Source organism: Haliotis rubra, unplaced genomic scaffold (assembly GCF_003918875.1).
Source record: "Haliotis rubra isolate DU_JTF1 unplaced genomic scaffold, ASM391887v1 Scf939, whole genome shotgun sequence".
NCBI lineage: Eukaryota > Metazoa > Mollusca > Gastropoda > Lepetellida > Haliotidae > Haliotis > Haliotis rubra.
The window spans coordinates 285,185-305,165 of record NW_025767678.1 but is presented as its reverse complement, the minus strand read 5'-3'; the positions used below and the strand labels follow the sequence as shown (position 1 = coordinate 305,165).

Sequence of the window (19,981 nt, the reverse complement as noted above, 5' to 3'; positions counted from 1 at the left end):
CCACACTGTACATTAGATATACTCAGTCACACTGTACATTAGATATACTCAGTCACACTGTACATTAGATATACTCAGTCACACTGTACATTAGATATACACAGTCACACTGTACATTATATATACTCAGTCAGACAGTATACTAGATATACTCAGTCACACTGTACATTAGATATACTCAGTCACACTGTACATTAGATATACTAAGTCATACTGTACATTAGATATACTCAGCAACACTGTACATTAGATATACTCAGTCACACTGTACATTAGATATACTCAGTCACACAGTACATTAGATATACTCAGACACACTGTACATTAGATATACTCAGTCACACTGTACATTAGATATACTCAGACACACAGTACATTAGATATACTCAGTCACACTGTACCTTAGATATACTCAGACACACTGTACATTAGATATACTCAGTCACACTGTACATTAGATATACTCAGCCATACAGCATATTAGATATACTCAGTCACACTGTACATTAAATATACTCAGACACACTGTACATTGGATATACTCAGTCACACTGTACATTAGATATACACAGCCATACAGTATATTAGATATACTCAGACACTGTACATTAGATATACTCAGTCACACTGTACATTAGATATACTCAGTCACACTGTACTTTAGATATACTCAGACACACAGTATATTAGATATACTTAGTCACACAGTATACTAGATATACTCAGACACACGGTATATTAGATATACTCAGACACACAGTATACTAGATATACTCAGACACACAGTATATTAGATATACTCAGACACACTGTACATTAGATATACTCAGACACAGTATATTAGATAGATATACTTAGTCACACAATACATGAGATATACTCATTCACACTATACAGTCAGAAATACTCATTCACACTATATATTAGATATACTCAGACACAAAGTACATTACATGTGATGATTTGTCAACACCAGTTCAGTCAATCTGCAGTCAGGAGGTCGTTGTAAATGTAGTTAATTGTAATATTTACAGATGCAATGATCACTTGAGAAAGAATCAAAGGTCTATACTGTGTTACTGAAACTGAATACTTTGATTTCACCTGAACGGTAATTACAAACATAAACACGACCACGTCCATCTACACAAACACCGCGCGGTAACGAGACACCACCATCTGCAGTGAGTATGTTTCTGAGAAACTGTCCTGACTCAGTAAGATGAACAACATTGTGTTGATTGAAGTCAGTAACCAGGATGTCACCAGTGCTGGTACTTGTGATACCATGTGGATATCCCAGTGTTGTGCGTCCTGGTGTAGGGTAGGTGAACACAACGTCCCCATCAGCTGTCAGGCACAGGACACGCTTCGAACCGCTATCCGACACAAGGATGTTTCCTGTTCTTGTTGTACAAAGAAACCCAGGAGTATGTATAATTTCCTTTCCGCTACCTACAGCGTTCATCGACTTTATGACGTTTCCTCTCATGTCCAGAATATCCACGCATCTTTCAGAACCTGCTGCTAGTGTTGATGGTGTCAGAGACGTTATACCCCAGTACTGTTTGCTGGTTGTGATGGTTGACAGCAGCACCAGGTCAGGGTTCACTTCAACTGTTACAATCTGTCTCCTATGCATCACAGTGACAGCCACCTGGTTGTGTTTCAGCCTTGATATACCCCACGGTCTACTTCCCAGTTGGAGCTTGCTGTGATGTCGCTGTTTAATCTTGGTGTAGAAGGACTTCACACTGTTGTTGTTGCAGTCTGTTACAACCACTGTGTCTAAACCATTCACCGGCAACACTGTTACGTCAGCAGGGTATACATTAATCTGATCTCCTGCTACCTTAACGCTAATGGTGTCCTGTAACACAGGAGCAGCCTTCAGGTCCAGCATGTTACTGGTGTCTTGAGATACAGGTGTTGCCTCCAAGTTCACCATACCGTCATACTGGACATCTATCTCCCCCAGCTGTAGATCGTCCAGAGCTCTACTCAGCATGTCTTCGTTCTGTTTGAACATGATCCTGGCTATTCTACCCCTCTTCTTGACGTCTTCGTCTTCGATAGCATCCATATCACCGGCCTCACATCCCTGATACATCTCATACACGTCCATGTCACACTCGGATTGTAGAATCTGGTCTATCAGCTCAGTCTGTTGTCGGTACATCTGTACTGATATTTCAACCGACTTTAGGTCGGCTGTCAGTTGTTCAATGTGCTTTTCGGAAACCTCTTTCAGTTCATTTAGAAGTTTATTTTCCATAAGAGTTATCTTCTCTCTCGCGTTGTTACCAAAAGACTTGATGTCATGTTCCATTCTTGCATATCGATCTTTTTCAGAAACCACGTTCACTTTAACAGCATCAACTTTTGCTTCCATTTGGATTTGCTTCTTCGAAATAGTTTCCTTCTTATTCAACAGCTGAGACTTTAATGCAGGTAATTCCGACTCCAGTGTGACAACTGACTCACATTTCCTGTGATAGATAACACAACAGGTGTGACAGGTGACTTTCTTGCAATCTTTGCACAGGAATTTGATGTTTTCATCCTTGTGTTCTTTACACTTGATGTTTCGTTTCCTGGGGATAATGGCCTCACTAGTCAGGGCAGTTGTATCGTGATGACGAGTGGATGAGATGCGACTGTGTGCCCTAGCACATACATCACACAAGGCGTCATCGCATACCGAGCACCACACAGTCGCTGGAGTTGTCTCCCCTTCGCGATGACAGCACGTGCAGTTCTTTGTATCTGGACATAAAAAACAAGGTTGAATTAAAAGCATTCAGCATCGTATCATCGAGTGTTTGTTCTCACGTCTAGCTATTTAAGGGCGGTAGGCTAGCCTTGTAGTCAAAGCGTTCGATCGTCACGCCGAAAAAACAGGTTCGATTTCCCAGATGGGCACAATGTGTGATACCTATTTCTGGTTTCCCCGCCGTGATATTGCTGTAATATTGCCAAAGGCGGCATAAAACCAAACTCACTCACTCTATCTGTATACATTATTGCACAATTTTTGGTGGTTTATGAATTGTTGTTACTAGTAATTTTAGTGTAAGCTATAGTTGGCATGAAATGCATGTGGACCCGGTTTTTTGTAAATATCTCTTCATCCAATGACCCAATCGATCTCAAACTGGGCAAGTGGATGTTTTGTCAGACAACCTAATCACATTGTAAATCACCGATTTTATGCATTTGTATTAAAGAATCTGTCTATGTAACTGTCAACAAAATAAAAAGCAGAACGCAGACTGCTTGCAGAGGGAGGGAGCCAATGACCTGTAATAGCGGCAGTGTTGGGTCATAAAGTTCAACGTGTGTCAATGTAGGTCAGCTATGCACGTGACAGGTATGAAGAGGTGTCACAGGTCATGAATAGGGTAAGGTGGGTGCCAACTGTTAACTATCATACGGAGTTTGTTTCTCTGAGTTGTTCAACATTAACCACAAAACCCATTAGTGAGAATTATTCTGTAGGTTAAAATCTTTGAATTTGTAATGTTAATGTCATATTTTGTTTATGCAGTACCTAAATGGTAATGCATTTAAAGAACACAGAAAGTACATTTACACTAAATCATTATTCGGACCACCTATGGTTAGAACTCAACAACTGTTAAAACCCCGTTCCCTCGGACACAAGAACACACAATCATGCACACTCATTGAAGAAAAGATAGAATGAAGACAAAAGTGTTATGTTTTGATGTGGTTCACATTCCAAATTAAGCAATGCATTTCTAATAGCTTAAAGCATATAGATAGTTAATATTTATATTTTCATGATAATTTTATGTGAAATGAGTGTTTCATGTTACACTTTAAGTCGTTGGAATTAGTCAGTGCTGTCATTGTTAAAAGAAGTTATATTTCTTTGAGCATATCTGGCTGGATACTATTATTATCTCTTAATATAATAACAGAATTAAACTTCATTACGTTCACTCCATTCTTCCACATAGGATTCATCAGTGTCCAGATAAATGACAACTGGATTAACTGTTTACTCCTTCAAGCCATCTTTGAGCCAGTACTCTTTCTCCACCTTCTTGACATTTTCAACACATGCATTCCAGCGTGCAATATCAATGTCACATATAGCAGTGTGGACAATGTGCTTGACATCATTCAACTTGAATGATTGAATTTTCCGGGTCACTGTACTTTTAAGGTCTCCCCAGATAAGTTCGATTGGGTTGAGATCACAGTGGTACGGTGGTAATCTCAAGACCTTATGGCCATGTTGGCGTAGCATGTTGTCAATGTTATATGTGGGTGGAGGTTTGTTAGGTTTAATCAAAGAGTACAACTCTGGTTTAGTGGCCTTAATTGAAAATTGTATATTGTTATTTGTTAGCCATTGCTGCATATCTGACTTCTTTGTATTGGAAGTTGGGCACCTATTGTTTGGATCTCGAATACTGTGATAGGGAGCATTGTCCATGACAACAAGACTTTTGTAAGGCAGAGCTGGCCACAATTGTTCCTCAACATACTGTGTGAAAACCGTTGAGTGCATTTCTGTATGATAGTCCCAACCATCTGTGCTCTTTGACCGAAATACCAGATCACACCCAGGTAGGAATCCACGGTGGGAACCAGCATGAAGAACGATTAAACGTTCACCTTTGCCTGTTGGTATTTTCCTACCATCATTGGGATCAGTGGGTAGCCACTGTCTGGCAGCAGTATGATTTCCATTGACCTAGGTCGCATCCAGATATATGGGTTCGAACCCATCCTCTCTTGCCTGCTTAATTTCTCTCAGATAGTTACACCTTATTTTCACAATATCACATCTCTCACACATTACAAGTTTCAGGTTTGCTACCTTCTTGTACTTGTATCCAAATTTGAGCAGTAGTTTGCTTAGCATAAACCTAAAAACATTAATGTCGTGATCCTCTGCAAGGATGTGTTTTAACTTTCTTGTGGACAGGTCTTCATTTCTAGCAAAATAGCCGGCGAATGACATCTCTGATGACCCTGATGTCAAAAGAATCTAACTTTGGATGCCTACTTTTTTGTACAAGGTTTTGTTTATTGGTTGTTGGTTTATTTTTCACAATTTTTAGCACGATGTTCTTTTTCATGCCAAGAGCAAAAGTTGTACGTTTCATATAATCCGACACCTTATAAATCGGTTTGCTACGTTTGCTCTCTTTTTTTTTACAAAAATTCAACACATTTCTAATTAAACGTTTAGCATCATCTGAATAAGCTTTCATGGTGACAGCTTGAAGTAGTCAATGTGAATGATCCAAACGGTCTATCACTGTGCAGTGCACAGGTAACTATCATGAACTGCACGTGCATTTACCTTTATGACCCAACACTGCCGCTGTTACAGGTCATTGGCTCCCTCCCTCTGCAAGCAGTCTGCGTTCTGCTTTTTATTTTGTTGACAGTTACATAGACAGATTCTTTAATACAAAAGCATAAAATCGGTGATTTACAATGTGATTAGGTTGTCTGACAAAACATCCACTTGCCCAGTTTGAGATCGATTGGATCATTGGATGAAGAGATATTTACACAAAACCGGGTCCAAAGATATCTGCAAGACTGACTTCAGATTTCGGGAACTTGAATGACTAGTTTGAAATAATGAAAAATGAGGTATCACTTGAACCCTAAATACGCTACATTTTAACTTCAACCAAGATATTTGGAAAACAGCTATGCAGGACCACTACATTCATGAGTATTGTGGGGGTACAAATTGAAATTTGTATAAGTAAATAATGAATGTATTTGCAATTACATGTAGATTTAGATCAGTCATTTTCACATTGAGTAAGGGAGTGTGTTGCCTTCGGTTAAGAGTCGAACATGGCACGGCTACAAACTTTATACGACGACCACAGACGAATATTTAACAGATTTTACACGTGTTTATCCTTCCTTTCTTTTGAGTGTGGTGCAAGACACATCCAATAGACCATCGTGCATTGCAGTACCAGTTTACCATTGATCCTTACCTTTACATCCGGGGCCAAAAGAGTCCAGGAGTCCCTGGATGACAAAGCTCGGTTTGACGTCATCCGCCCACTCATCTATTGGTCTCTCAGGGGAACTCACTTTCGTCATTTTGCGGCAGAAAGGACACTGAAGAGACTTGGCACTGATGGCTTCTGGTTTGGTTTTGGTGTAGTTGACGACACATTTCCGACAGAATGTGTGATAACAGACAAGGGTGCATGGATTGTCAAACACCTCTGTACATATGGTGCATGTGAGGAAATGTTCCTGCAGTTTCTGAGACGTCGCCATCTGCAAACAGAAGATGCAGATGTAATCCATGATAATGATAATATCTAAACAATAGCAAGTGTTTATTTCAAATTTGTAAATATACCAGTGTTTCCACAGATGACAAGCGTCGCAGATGAATATCTACAATTCTAGTCTATTTCTCAGGGATTATGTATAATCCCTGACAATTTCAGTGGTTATGTATAATCACTGAGTGAATCAGACATTATACATAGTCCATTTTTTCATATTCACTGTAAGATATATGGGGAAAACTCAAGCCTCAAAGGACAAGGTCACCTGCAGTCAGTATCTTGTGAAGCACACGTGACACATATGGTTTTACCCTTGCTCCCAAGGGGTTCTTTACCTTTACAAGAACTAGTTTAAACCAGTTTTACTGATTTAGTACAAAAAACACGCAACTTTATCAGTTACCACATCATCATCACATTGTTCATGAAATTCTTGAAATAACTTGGAGTTAGGTGATTACTTCTCACACGGATTACCAAGTTATGTCTATACTCGCATGTATGGCCTATTTAAAATGATGAGTTTGATTAATGATTACTTAATCGCCAACACGTGACGTCATCAATAGATAAGCCTCTCACGTGACCCATACTCTGGTTGGTAAGACCTCATCAATGGATAATCCAACCATATCGTTATCCTGTACCACATCATTTATTGAAAAGACGTTTAACCTAAGATGACCTGAAAATAATGGAACAGAGACGACAACCAAGTCTATGTAGGTTGAAATGTTTGAGTAACTGTATTTAGTCATCTTCAAAGTTATCTCTGAGTATATGTCCTAGCAGACGTATGTCCCGGCTGCTAGGTGTTGACGGGGAACCAATGTTGATGAGTCCCTGACCTCACTGAATCAAGTGTGTCTAGTTATCTGTTTGTTTGAACGTCTGAACAACCAATCAATTTACTTGATGATTTATGTTTACTTTTGTTTCTCTTTGTTTCTGTAACAACACCTGACAAAAACAGTCAGAACTTGGTAAGTAAGTAACTTGTGAGAAGTAATCCTCAAATTCCACGTGACATGAATTTCATAAACAGTGTGAAGAGGATGTGGTCACTGATAAAGTTACGCCTCTTTTTGTAGTAAATAAGTAAAACTGGATTAAACAATTTCCTGTTAAAGGTAAAGATTGATTGATTGATTGATTGAGTTTAGTGTATTCTTACGCCGCTTTTAGCAATTTTCCAGCAATATCAGGGCGGGGGACGCCAGAAATGGGCTCCACACATTGTTCACATGTGGTTAAAGATAAAGAAACTATACTGCATAACACATGACCTTATGAGGGTACAAAAAGACAAGAGTTGTCATAGTAATACGTCATGTGATTTACATCATTCTTATGTTGATATAGAAATATCATCCGATGACAGGTGACCAGATGGTGGACACACGAACACATACAGACACCAAGTTGCGGGTATAGTAACGTGCAGCATCATTGGACAAAATACTGTGACTACATGAATTGGGGGCCCAGTTCACCCAGCTTGAAATGGGTACTGTTATAAGGTGAAAATGCATCCCTAAAGCAGTATGAGAATTACAGCAGATTCCGTATTTCGATTACCAATATGACTCAGAACTGATAACCTTTGGCTCATGACTAAGAACGGTTAAACACATAATAGAGACAGAAAGTCGGGAATAAGAGAAAGATAAACACTGAGATATGAACTTGGCTAAAACTTTCTTGAGGCAAGGACACGACAAGGTCGTAAGAGGAAGGTTACGAAATACATGACTTGAAGGGCGGAGACGGAAGTAGCAAATCAGTGAAAAGGGGAGTCACTGAACGGTGCTGTCCGAGACCCCTCTAATTATAATACACATGAGTGAAAGGACAGATACAGTTATTAACGAATCAAAACAATATGTTGAAATATGTGATCAAGATAAGGTCAGGCTGGTCTCATTTAAAAAGACATGTTTGGGCGCAGAGAGAGAGCGGAGAGTACTAGCTCAACATTTCAGAAGCCAATCCACTTTACCAAGTTCCCCGTAGGATACGAGCCTGCTCTGTCTTGTGTTGGAGTTGTACTTTGAGAGATATGGACTGAGAGACAGTAAACCTATGTGAGTATAGAACTTGGTGTTGCGTTTATCCTTGAATGTATGTAAGCCAGTACATGAATGTGATGTAGTTAGTTAGGAGTCACGGTCGTCCGACCCCTCACTCCTTGGCTGAGCATTCCCCATGGACCAAGCGAGTGCAGAGCTGGAGCTTAAATCTCCCCTGACAATGTGGAACGACCATAATCAATAGGTAACTGGGGTAGGGTTTACTAACACCCAAACGCCAGTTACGACATGGTGGAGATTGCGGGTTCTTCTTGAACAAAATGTTTAAGACGATCCCTTTCGCTGTTTTTCTTATGGTCGTTCCTACCCTTTTATTCCCTTGTGTTGACGTTTGACGGTAGGTTCCCTGTTTGCGACTGGGATATGTTATCTGCAGTTTTCCCTCGGGATATTTGGAATGTTTGTAATGCCTCGTGGAAATGATTCAGATACATCTACGTCATATGACAGTCCGGTCCAATCTCGTCCCATCACTTCTAACATTTTTACTAATCCAGTCCGACTTGGCATAACACAACCACCGTTTCATCCTCTATCTGCTCCTCGAGACCTCTCTCTATCTCTTTCTCGGGAGGATTTAGACTTGTCACTTTTCAGTAACGAACTTCAGCACCAGGCCGGTCTCCCTGATCTGTCCTCTTTGGATTTGTCATCATCTGTCAGTAGTTCGTATTCTGCCCCTGACTTCAATATGGGTGACTCCACTTTAATGCCAGAACAGTTCACAGGTAGAGACACGTCTCATGCTGCTGAGTGACTTGACCGTTTTGTTCATTTTGGTAATTTTAAAAAGTGGACGGATGCACAGAAAATTGAAGTTTTCCCACTATTTTTGAAGGACGCGGCGTATCTATGGTTCAGAGATCTGATAGAATCGGCACAGGCAGAAATTCTCCGTTTTGATGAAATTGAGAAATTGTTCAAGGACAAGTATGTCCATCCCACTGAACGTTGGGCCCTTTTAGAAACTTTTGTGGATCGAAAGTTATTCCCTACGGAAACTATGGATACTTATTTGGCGGACTTGACCAAGACGGCTAGCATGTTAGGAAAAACAGATGCAGACTTAATGGACGCCTTCGTTAGGGGACTGGATGACAATACTAGGCGACACGTGTTAATGAAACAACCAACTGTGCTTAACGAGGCAGTTTCATTTGCGCGACTGGCTAGATCGGTCATCCCTCAGTGTGAAGACAGTACGGACGTTATGCTTGCAATAGATACGCTGAGAGGACAGATTGCTGAACTTCCGGCAAACTCGCTCCGGTATCGTCAACGATCAATACTTATGAGTCCCGACTGAATCAAGGTCCCCAGTTCCCCAGACAATCCAGGTATACAGATCGACCGTGGCAGCCCACTCCTCAATGGACAGACCCCAATCAAGGACACAACATGGCCCCTGGAAGGCAGTGTTACAGATGCGGTGGTGAGTATGATTTTTCTCATTCTCATTTCTGTCCTGCACGAAATATTCAGTGCCATTTTTGTCACAAGATAGGACATTTTCAACGAGTGCAGGGCTAGGTACCAGTCAGGTAACCCAACGAGCAGATAGCAATTACAGTCAAGACCACGCAGGAAGTTTTCCCATTGTACTGAACAAACGTTCGACCATACTTATTTGAAACCACAAGCTTGTAATTCTCCTCGTTACAACCAGCCTAAATCTAAAGTTTCCTATTCAAAAGTCAGATGTGCCATCTATTCAAGGGATAAGTCAAAATATAGTGCCAGTATTAGGACAAGTTGTACTTCCCATCACTATTGGTGATTTTCAAACAGAACAATGTTTTCTAGTGGTTGCAAATTTTGAGTTCACCATGATTTTAGGCTTAGATTTTTTTATACGTCAAGAGGCTGTCATGAATTTTCAATCTTATACTTTGGCTATTCAAAATGGTTCAACAGTTGTTGCAATGAGGGCGAATGGTACTTTATTACCACCTGTTGCTGGTAAACAATCAGTCCCCACGAAGTCAGAACACATTCCTGCTCGCTCGCGGCCAAATGTTACAATTGCTCCACCATCAAAAATGGAAAATTGCCTAGGTTTTACAGTTCAGTATCGACCAGGCAAACACTGGCATCCCACAGAGATTCTTTCAAGCTTTCCGTAGCCAGAATGTTCACCGAATTCACACAATGGTCTTCCCCAGTCGGATAACTACAACCAGATATCGATTCCAATTGCAACAGATTTGTCATCAGATTTGTATGATGACAGCTCACTTAGAGTAACCGCTGTCCCGACAGGAGATTACTCAAAAACACGCAGACAATATGACGAGTCCAATCAATTGCCACCGTGTACGTGCAAACGACCACGTTATGACAATCGTAAACGACTGAAAGTTCCTGGCCATGCTACACGGTTTAGACGGTTTGTCAACCACAGACAAAGGCCAACTAACACATTTCCAGTTGTCGTTCGGTACAATCAAATTAATAAACTACACAAATCTGATACGGATACAGACATGATAACCCCCACTGCTCAGCCGTTAACATCGGACAGGCATAAAATCACCTGAGATTCACAGGAATACTTTCTATAGCAATTGAATACGAGCGCGTAGAATACAGGTATTCAGAGGAAAGAATTACTACAGGATTCACTTGGATACCAGCACAGTACATGAGGTTACAGATAATTATGAATACAAAATTCCCAGAAGGAGATATATGATTACATGATATTGAAGTCGCTTAACAAGATACGAAAGCGTTAAAACTTTTAACAAAATATGTGAAATATTGTTTCGGACAAATTGTTATGATTAGTTTCCTTTTTAGTTACAGGACTGCAAATATCATGCTGAGGACTGATCACCCACACATTGATGTTTGCATGTGTTTTATTTCAGGGCTTTAACTATATGATGCTATACGCATGGTGCTAGCCCATGCTATAGATCATTCTTTACGATGTTACATGATTCAATTGTCACAAGGTTACAAGGATGTAGAATCGTGCATACATGTTGAAATGTGTATTGTCAAATGTCCAGTTGTGCATATTCAGAATACTTCGACTACATACAGTCACATGTTGGTTGATATTGAAGAATATATTCATATTCACGGGTTAGTGACCAAACGCTGCGAACGTTTGGGTCACATGTCGTACTACTAATTGAAGAATACATTCCCCGGTTACTGACCAAAATGTTTGGGTCAGGTTGTGCATATTCATACTACTTCTACGGGAAGGTTACAGGTCGCGCTGTCCATAAGGGACGTTGTACATATTTCGCGGACCATTACAAAGCGTCTCGCCATGCGTGTATATACGAGAAAAAGAAATGAACTACGATCTAAGGGATCTGACAATCGGGCGTCACATGGTGATACGAGATACTTACAACTACAGTGATGTTCATTGAAATACTGTGTAAGGCGCTGATGTTCAGTGAGATACGATGATGTTCAATAAACTGCAAGTACATGACTCGAAGGGCAGTCAAAAGAATTCAGTGTTCAATGGTTATACTGTACCGATACAAATATGTTCCGTGATGAGAAATCTTCTGATGGAACAGGTTGATCAGAATTTACTACTATTGTTGAATGTTGTTTATTCGCACGCATATTAGTGTGAAACTACCATTACCTACATGTGACAATTGTTATCATAATTATATATTTAATACAGTGAGTTTACATTTACAGGAGAAGATGCCACATGAATGCGGTTTTACAGTGATTAATGCGTGTAAACTTATCCAACAGATATTCATGATTTATATGATTTAATTTCAAGCTTATATTTATGTTCAGTATCGCGTTCTTTGAATTTTAGAATCCAGGAGTCTCCTTCGACCAGTTTGGGTCTTGTTCACGCTGATGGCGCTTGTCAGCATCCAGAATCAAGTTAATTCTGTCCATACAGAATTACGACTTCCATGGGGAGTTGTATTTATCCATACGTCACGTATCGACATTTCACAGAATAAATGGAACCATGTATTCCAGTATAAATTACCAGAATTGTCTGAAATGGGTAATAGACCAGATTACCAACAGTTTTGTAAAACGCACGCGTTACATTGTTATTCTGTGAATGCTATAGATGGATACATAAAGAAAGCGGAACAAGAATTGCTCGTGTATTGGACGAATGTCAGTAAGGACATTAAAATACTAATTCCGCATATTAACACTTTTAAAAAGGATTCACGCACGAAACGGGCAATTCTTCCATTTATCGGATCCATTAGTCGTTCACTTTTTGGTACTGCTACAGTCGAAGATGTAGAAAGACTGGCGCAGTATGTCAAACAATTATCGTTGCATGTAACTAATACTTCTCGTGTTGTACAAGTGCAAGTTCGTCAGATGTCGTCATTTATAGCTAAAACCAATGACCGTATTTCCTCCGCTCTAACGGGTATTGAAACGAATCATAGGGATATTTCTCAGGTCGCCGAACAGGTACAGGATGTAGAAAAGAGTATTTTCATTTCTCTGAAAATTCTGCTAGATCGTCTGACATTTTTAACGACTATTCGACAGGAAATTGATGAAATGTATCTGGGAATACAGCAATTAGTTAACCAGCGTTTGAGTCCATCTTTGCTCCCAGTCACGGAAGTAAAGAAAGCTCTACATATGATTCAAAAACGTCTCAACACAGAATATCCGTTGTTTCACGTTGCTCATAAGGATCCAGGCTATTATTATCGGGAACGCACTGTTCATTGTTCCAGAACTGGAGATTCAATTTTAATTTCGCTCATTGTTCCTATTCAGACTCATTCAACTCTCCTCGATGTATATCGAATTAATTCATTTGGCTTACCAATTAATCAGTCAAGTTCACTCAGGTTATGAATTTACCTGATTATGTGACGGTTTCGGAAACGAAAGATCAGTATATTGAATTTTCTACTAGGGATTTTCAAACGTGCTTTGGTGAACACGAAAAACATTGTCCAACTTTTCTTAGCCCTAAGCCAAATACTGTTCTCACCTGCACACTTGCACTGTTTAATCAGGACGCACCAGGAATTAAATCCTTGTGTGATGTTAAATTTAAATTAAACGGGCTTCGTTCGATGGCTCTCGAAATCGAACCAGGCCTTGTTCTTCTCAGTGGCATCAAAACTCTTATATTAACTTGCAAGGGTCGCATTGAGAAGCGCCCTGCTTGTCAGATTTGTATATTTAAAATTCCTTGCCACTGTGCGTTGAAACTGGATGAATTCGACATAGACATGAGAATTCATAACTGTGAGAAAAAGTCAACAACTTCAAAATTATACACACCCAATCTTCTACTCTTATCGGAATTTTTCAATTCATCCGCACTGAAAGCTTTCGAAAATTTACAGCCTCTTTTGGCAGATTCAGCTTTCAAAATTCCACATTTATTAATCGATGATAAAGTTTTCGATAACATTCGGAAAAAGGTTGATTTACGCCTTATTTCCCAACGTATGAAAAAGACCCAAGTGATTTCGAATAATTTAATGGAAGATAGTTGGATGGATTCCCTTCCATCCTCTGCTTTGGACGGGTCCGTAAACAACCCATATCATTTAACGGCTAGTTTTGGCGCAGGTTTGTCCCTCTTTTTATTAATAATAGTCCTGTATTTATGGTTGAGGGTTCGACGCTTATTTTCTGCATTAACGTTACTTACAGCAGGTTCCCCTACTAATGGTTTGACAGACAGGAAAGCATACCACACAACCACCCCTCCGAACTATCCCCAGCCATCTTTTATGTCTTTAATTAAATCAACTATTTCAATGGATGTTTTCCTCATCATATCGACAGTATTTCTGGTGTTTATTTTACTTCTTCGCATAGTAAAAAAGTTCAATCGACCGGTTACGTCTTTAGTTTTACATTTGACGAATTCTTTTGCTTGTCATGAGATTATTCTGTCACAGTTTTATCTCTGCCCCGTGACCTCACGTTATCAGCTGCAAATGCTTTGACTAACTTTCGTATTCAACGAGTTTTCTTTACATATTACTTGCTGTTTGATAGCCCCAATTTGGTAATTCAAACCCCAACTCAATCTTTATATATTTCTGGGAAAAGTGCTATCAGTTGGTGAAAAGCGTTTCAATTAAAACAATTTCTTCCAACTATGGCAAGTGTTTTTTATGGGTACAACATTATGGTATTACAACCGGCCCCTTAAATCAGACGGCAGAACACGGTTATCCTATTAGCAGTTGAAAACTTTTGTTTCCCCGCAATATCCCAGAGATAACGGTCGCAGCAAAGTGTATTTGTGCAGATGACGTATTCAACCGTTATCTTATGGTGGACTGTCACCGTGGAAACGCATTGGGCAGAAGACGAAATCAGCCCAAACATCAGTTACGACAATATTGTATAACTTTTCAATAGAGACAAAACCTGTATTCGGAATTGATGTCTCATACATTACGGATAGATGGAAGTTATTTATATTACATAATTCTACGGTGGATTTTCTCTCAATATTACTTGTTAGGAAATATTCTTATCCGTGTTTCAATGTATACTCTCAGTCCATCCCATATTTATCGGTGTTGTTCGTTTTTGTGTTCTCAACTGCAAAGCATTAACTGAATGTTGTAAATTCATATACTATTATACGACTACAGAAAAGGTCCATGGTTTAAACTCCATTTTATTTGTACTCATTGATGCCTTGTTACAGTCATTCTACAAAACATATTTGATTCAAGTTGTCATGCGGCACGCAGGAATCAGTCACTAATGTTGTTATAGTCAACAGTGGATTGTACACAGGTTGAAGTTTACTCGAGTGTGTCATATTTCAAAATGTCTTGATATGTCAAATTTTTTATTGTACCACTAACTATATATTTGTCGTGGTTTAACACTCGTTTCAAGTGTTATAGATTACTGGCCGGACCCCATTCGGACGGGAGAACAGATAAGCTCCTCCCCGCAGTCGCCTGGTCCACGTTACATGTATTAAAACTGGCTCTAAACTGGCTGATACTGACGAACGTTGTGGTAGGAGTATGCAGCGCTGAACATTACACCGCCTACGAAGGTTCAACATTGGCGTTCAGCACGGTGGACCTCTACGAGGGGTTATCATTTCCTCTCAGAAATTACCGATCCTGTTTTGCTTCGATGGTGTTCAATGTGTTTAACTTTAACATATCTGACCTGTGCTCATGTTTAATGTATCCGAGCTGTGGGCAGCTCTTGTCCACAGGCGGAGGATGTTATAAGGTGAAAATGCATCCCTAAAGCAGTATGAGAATTACAGCAGATTCCGTATTTCGATTACCAATATGACTCAGAACTGATAACCTTTGGCTCATGACTAAGAACGGTTAAACACATAATGGAGACAGAAAGTCGGGAATAAGAGAAAGATAAACACTGAGATATGAACTTGGCTAAAACTTTCTTGAGGCAAGGACACGACAAGGTCGTAAGAGGAAGGTTACGAAATACATGACTTGAAGGGCGGAGACGGAAGTAGCAAATCAGTGAAAAGGGGAGTCACTGAACGGTGCTGTCCGAGACCCCTCTAATTATAATACACATGAGTGAAAGGACAGATACAGTTATTAACGAATCAAAACAATATGTTGAAATATGTGATCAAGATAAGGTCAGGCTGGTCTCATTTAAAAAGACATGTTTGGGCGCAGAGAGAGAGCGGAGAGTACTAGCTCAACATTTCAGAAGCCAATCCACTTTACTAAGTTCCCCGTAGGATACGAGCCTGCTCTGTCTTGTGTTGGAGTTGTACTTTGAGAGCTATGGACTGAGAGACAGTAAACCTATGTGAGTATAGAACTTGGTGTTGCGTTTATCCTTGAATGTATGTAAGCCAGTACATGAATGTGATGTAGTTAGTTAGGAGTCACGGTCGTCCGACCCCTCACTCCTTGGCTGAGCATTCCCCATGGACCAAGCGAGTGCAGAGCTGGAGCTTAAATCTCCCCTGACAATGTGGAACGACCATAATCAATAGGTAACTGGGGTAGGGTCTACTAACACCCAAACGCGACAGTACCCTGTGAGGTAACAGGCTGCATGAGTTGAATACTCCCCAGGGAGTTGAGTTGGTTAAAACAATGCCAGAAAAAAGACATCCGTTGATCAAGGGAACACTCCAGCGCCTTGTGCATTTACTAGTTGCGTGGATATGTGCTATATAAATATCCTATAATAATAATGATTTATTTGTATGTTGTCACTTGTTCTCACATTCCCATATCGTCTATCTATTACTATTGATAAAGAAGACAAAATTAATCACTCTTCTCAATATTGTGTAAATAACCATTGATAAATTGATATAGAGAATCACGTGCATACTGATAAGAATCGGTTTTCCATGACGTCACCTAACAACCCAAGTATGGTGTCACCCCTATACAACATGTAAACTTTATTACGTTTAGATTCTATAATATTTTAGTTTGGTCTTGTCCCCCTGTAAAGGCATTTCATATTAGTATTATTCCAATTGGTGCATTTACGTTTATTGTCGCGTATATGATGTACTGACAAAGATTGCAAAACTCATTTCCAAAACGAAAGCAAGCTGTAGGAGATTTCCCCCCAACAAATGCAATTACACTTGACACTATACACCCATACTGTCTCAAAACTGTGTTATACGTACATATGATAGACATAGAAATTAACTGACGTCAGTGTATCGGTAAGTCTACACACCAACTTGTTTGAGATGAGGGTAGTCGCTTCCCTCAGTGGGAAGGTCATACACAGGAAAAACAACACCATGGCGGAAATTTTAGACTATTACCACCGTATTATTTCACACCTGGTCGTTCAATCACGGCGTACTGACGTCTCTCTATCTTAACATTGTTAGAATTGAAATGAAACATGAAATCTGGCAAATATCGCCAGCACGCCCACTTACCTTAACTTCCTCGTTCCACCGAGTCGGTGTAGAGTGACATTGGACTGGTTAACGACGGGTTATCACCGAGCACGCCAACCACCCGTTATTGAGCTCAAGAGAGAGATAAGGGAAAGCATGTAGGCGGCAGGGGTCGGAGCTGTTACGGGAATAACACGATATTGCACACATCGCTTTGTCGTTGCTTTCATTTTGCGCGTCGTTTCATTCGAATACAGGAGTATGTAACCTGATTTCAAACCTTTCTTTAAACTTCACACCTGAATGTTTCGCGAAAACCGTAGTACATAGAGGCCGTGGAGGGGGAAGGAGAAGCATAGTGGTTAAGGTCCGGCCCGTCACGCCCGAGGTCGGGTTCGAAGCCCCACGTAGATAAAATGTGTGGAGCCCATTTCTGGTGTCTTCAGGGTTGATCTGTTTCTAGTACCTGATATCTGTGTCTGTGTCTTTATCATGCTGACGATCTACTATATTACAGAGCAAAAGAACATCAATCCTAGTTCGTGATGAAAGCAATTTTTAATTAACATCTGCACTGAAACAGGTCCTAGACTGGGCGAAACCCACATGCACGAGATACCACATAATGGGGCACAGCAGAATTCTGGCATGACCTTGACACATCTTGTATCTTGACTCATCTGCATTGTTACATGTAGTCAATGTTCATTTCGACTTTTAACTTTGGCTATTTGGGTCTCTCCCCATATTCTGTCCACGCCAAGTCCCATCCATACATGATTACTACACCTTTTTCTTATAATAAATTCCATGGACCTATTTTCCAACACAGTACAGAATCAAATTACATTATCCTCTAAAGACTGTAGCAACTCGCCTTATCACCTGCTGTCTTAAATACAACTGTGGACACATGTGGTGTCTCACGGACACGTCTCCATAATTATGGCTGGAGACACATCTTAACGAAACATTCACTGAAAACAGGCTCCTGGATCGATATAAAGATCAGGCTCACTAAAACTAAACCCAAGGCTTGATGGGGATCCATGCCGAACTCTCTTTCTGGTAAGTATTTTAGTTGATTGTTGAATCCCAACCTGTGACCTGGATAAGATCTATGCAAAGCTAGCGATAAAAGACAAATTTATCATTCCTGGTTATTTGTGTTGAATGGCTGAATTCCTGATAATTTGTGTGAGTGTTTCGGTGGTTGAAAGGTTTATTGGTTGAAGGTTAGTTGGTCGAGAAGGTGGTTGATTGAGAGATTGTTTGCTTGGTGAAGTGGTTGATTGAATAAGGGAGTGGACAATGCGTTTGTATTGTTTTGCGATGTGGGTGTATGGCTAAGCCTCTTCGTATTCATGGAATATCAACTCAAAGTCTAAATTGTTTAATCCAGAACTCCACTGTTACAACACTGTTCCAACACATACATGAAAGTCACTTGCGACATGATGAAACATTCATGAGAAATAGATGTAACTGCGTTGAAACTCAAGCATAACCTAGCTTTGTAATAGATTAAAGTGATTTGAAACGTTAGGTGAAACTTTCCTGACGAATACAGACTTTAACCTGCTTTTTACTGTAAGATAAATATTCAAATTATCTCTTCATGACGCAGACCGCGTGGCTTTCTTTTAACCGTCAACTTCCGCTCATAACGTCCCCAATTACAGTTATCCCCCTTGATACCAAAATTACTGTGAGCGGCGAGTTGCACTCAACTTAATAAAACTTAATGTCTCTGAATAACTGATTCCAATACTCCGGGAGGACAAGCGTCGCTGCGGTCATTGTCTGTCTAGAATAATCTAAAACTAAAGTCACTCTTGTGAAAACATTACTGGAACTACAATCATTTTCAACACGAACTTGAATCCTTCATCTCTGAAGACATGTCGACTGGAACAAGCAAAGCAAGACGCTGCACACTGCGAGAGACTGTAGTGTCCTTCACTCCAGTATACACCAACTATTTTTTACCTTGTTTAGGGTTCTTGTAGGTCAGAGTCACTCTGCGCACTTTGCCGTCACTGCCGGGGAACACTTCCTTTATCAATCCCAGCCTGTAGTCTCCGCGTAGAACACTTTTGTCTGCAACAAGAACTACATCACCTGGCTTGAGATTGCGTTGAGACGTTGACCATTTCTGTCGGACAAGTGTTGGAGCAAACAACTCCGTCCATTTCTTCCAGAATTCATCTGTGATTGTCTGGACCAGATGATACTTTGATTCAACCGAACCTCTGGGTTGCCATCCGCCTGGATTCTTGGCTGTAGCTCGACCAAGCAATAAGAAGTTTGGGGTGAAGACTGTTATGTCTGAGTCTTCACTGATCCGAGCACAAATAGGACGTTCATTCATCAGGTTGGTTACCTCTGCACATACTGTCAGAAATTCAGATGCATATAATCGTTCGGATATTGTGGATAGCAAAATGAATAGCTCTGTTGGCACTCTTGACAAGTGCCTCTATTGCTCCTTGGTGCCAAGGTCTGTCTTCAGGTCCAAAGATCCGTTGCAGACCATTTTCTGTACTTGGCTTGTTACAAGACCTGTGTCAGTCTTCTGCCATGCTTCTCTCAGTTCACGCTCCGCTCCAATCAGCTGTGTTCCAGGATCACTGTATATGGTTTCTGGCCAGACTCTGATGCTGACAAATCTGCTGAAGGCTAGGAGGAATGAGTGTGTGTCGTAGTCAAGCACACCATCTTGTAGCAGGGTC

At 40.3% G+C, this 19,981-nt stretch overlaps 1 protein-coding gene across 2 annotated transcripts in view; it reads right to left on the bottom strand.

Moving 5' to 3' along the window:
• Nucleotides 1–822: 822 nt before the first annotated feature.
• The window catches only part of LOC124264701 (E3 ubiquitin-protein ligase TRIM71-like), a 40,562-nt gene continuing 21,403 nt past the window's right edge, over nt 823–19,981 (bottom strand). Inside the window, exons 1-3 of one of the 2 annotated variants that reach the window (XM_046699465.1) lie at nt 17,289–17,365; nt 6,003–6,294; nt 823–2,766 (exon numbers count right to left, since the gene is read on the bottom strand). In XM_046699465.1, coding sequence (XP_046555421.1) covers nt 1,067–2,766; nt 6,003–6,294 — 1,992 coding nt within the window. In that variant the 5' untranslated portion in view covers nt 17,289–17,365 and the 3' untranslated portion in view covers nt 823–1,066. Of the gene's footprint in view, nt 2,767–6,002; nt 6,295–17,288; nt 17,366–19,981 lie in introns of those variants that run through there. The other variant, XM_046699466.1, reaches the window with a different exon arrangement.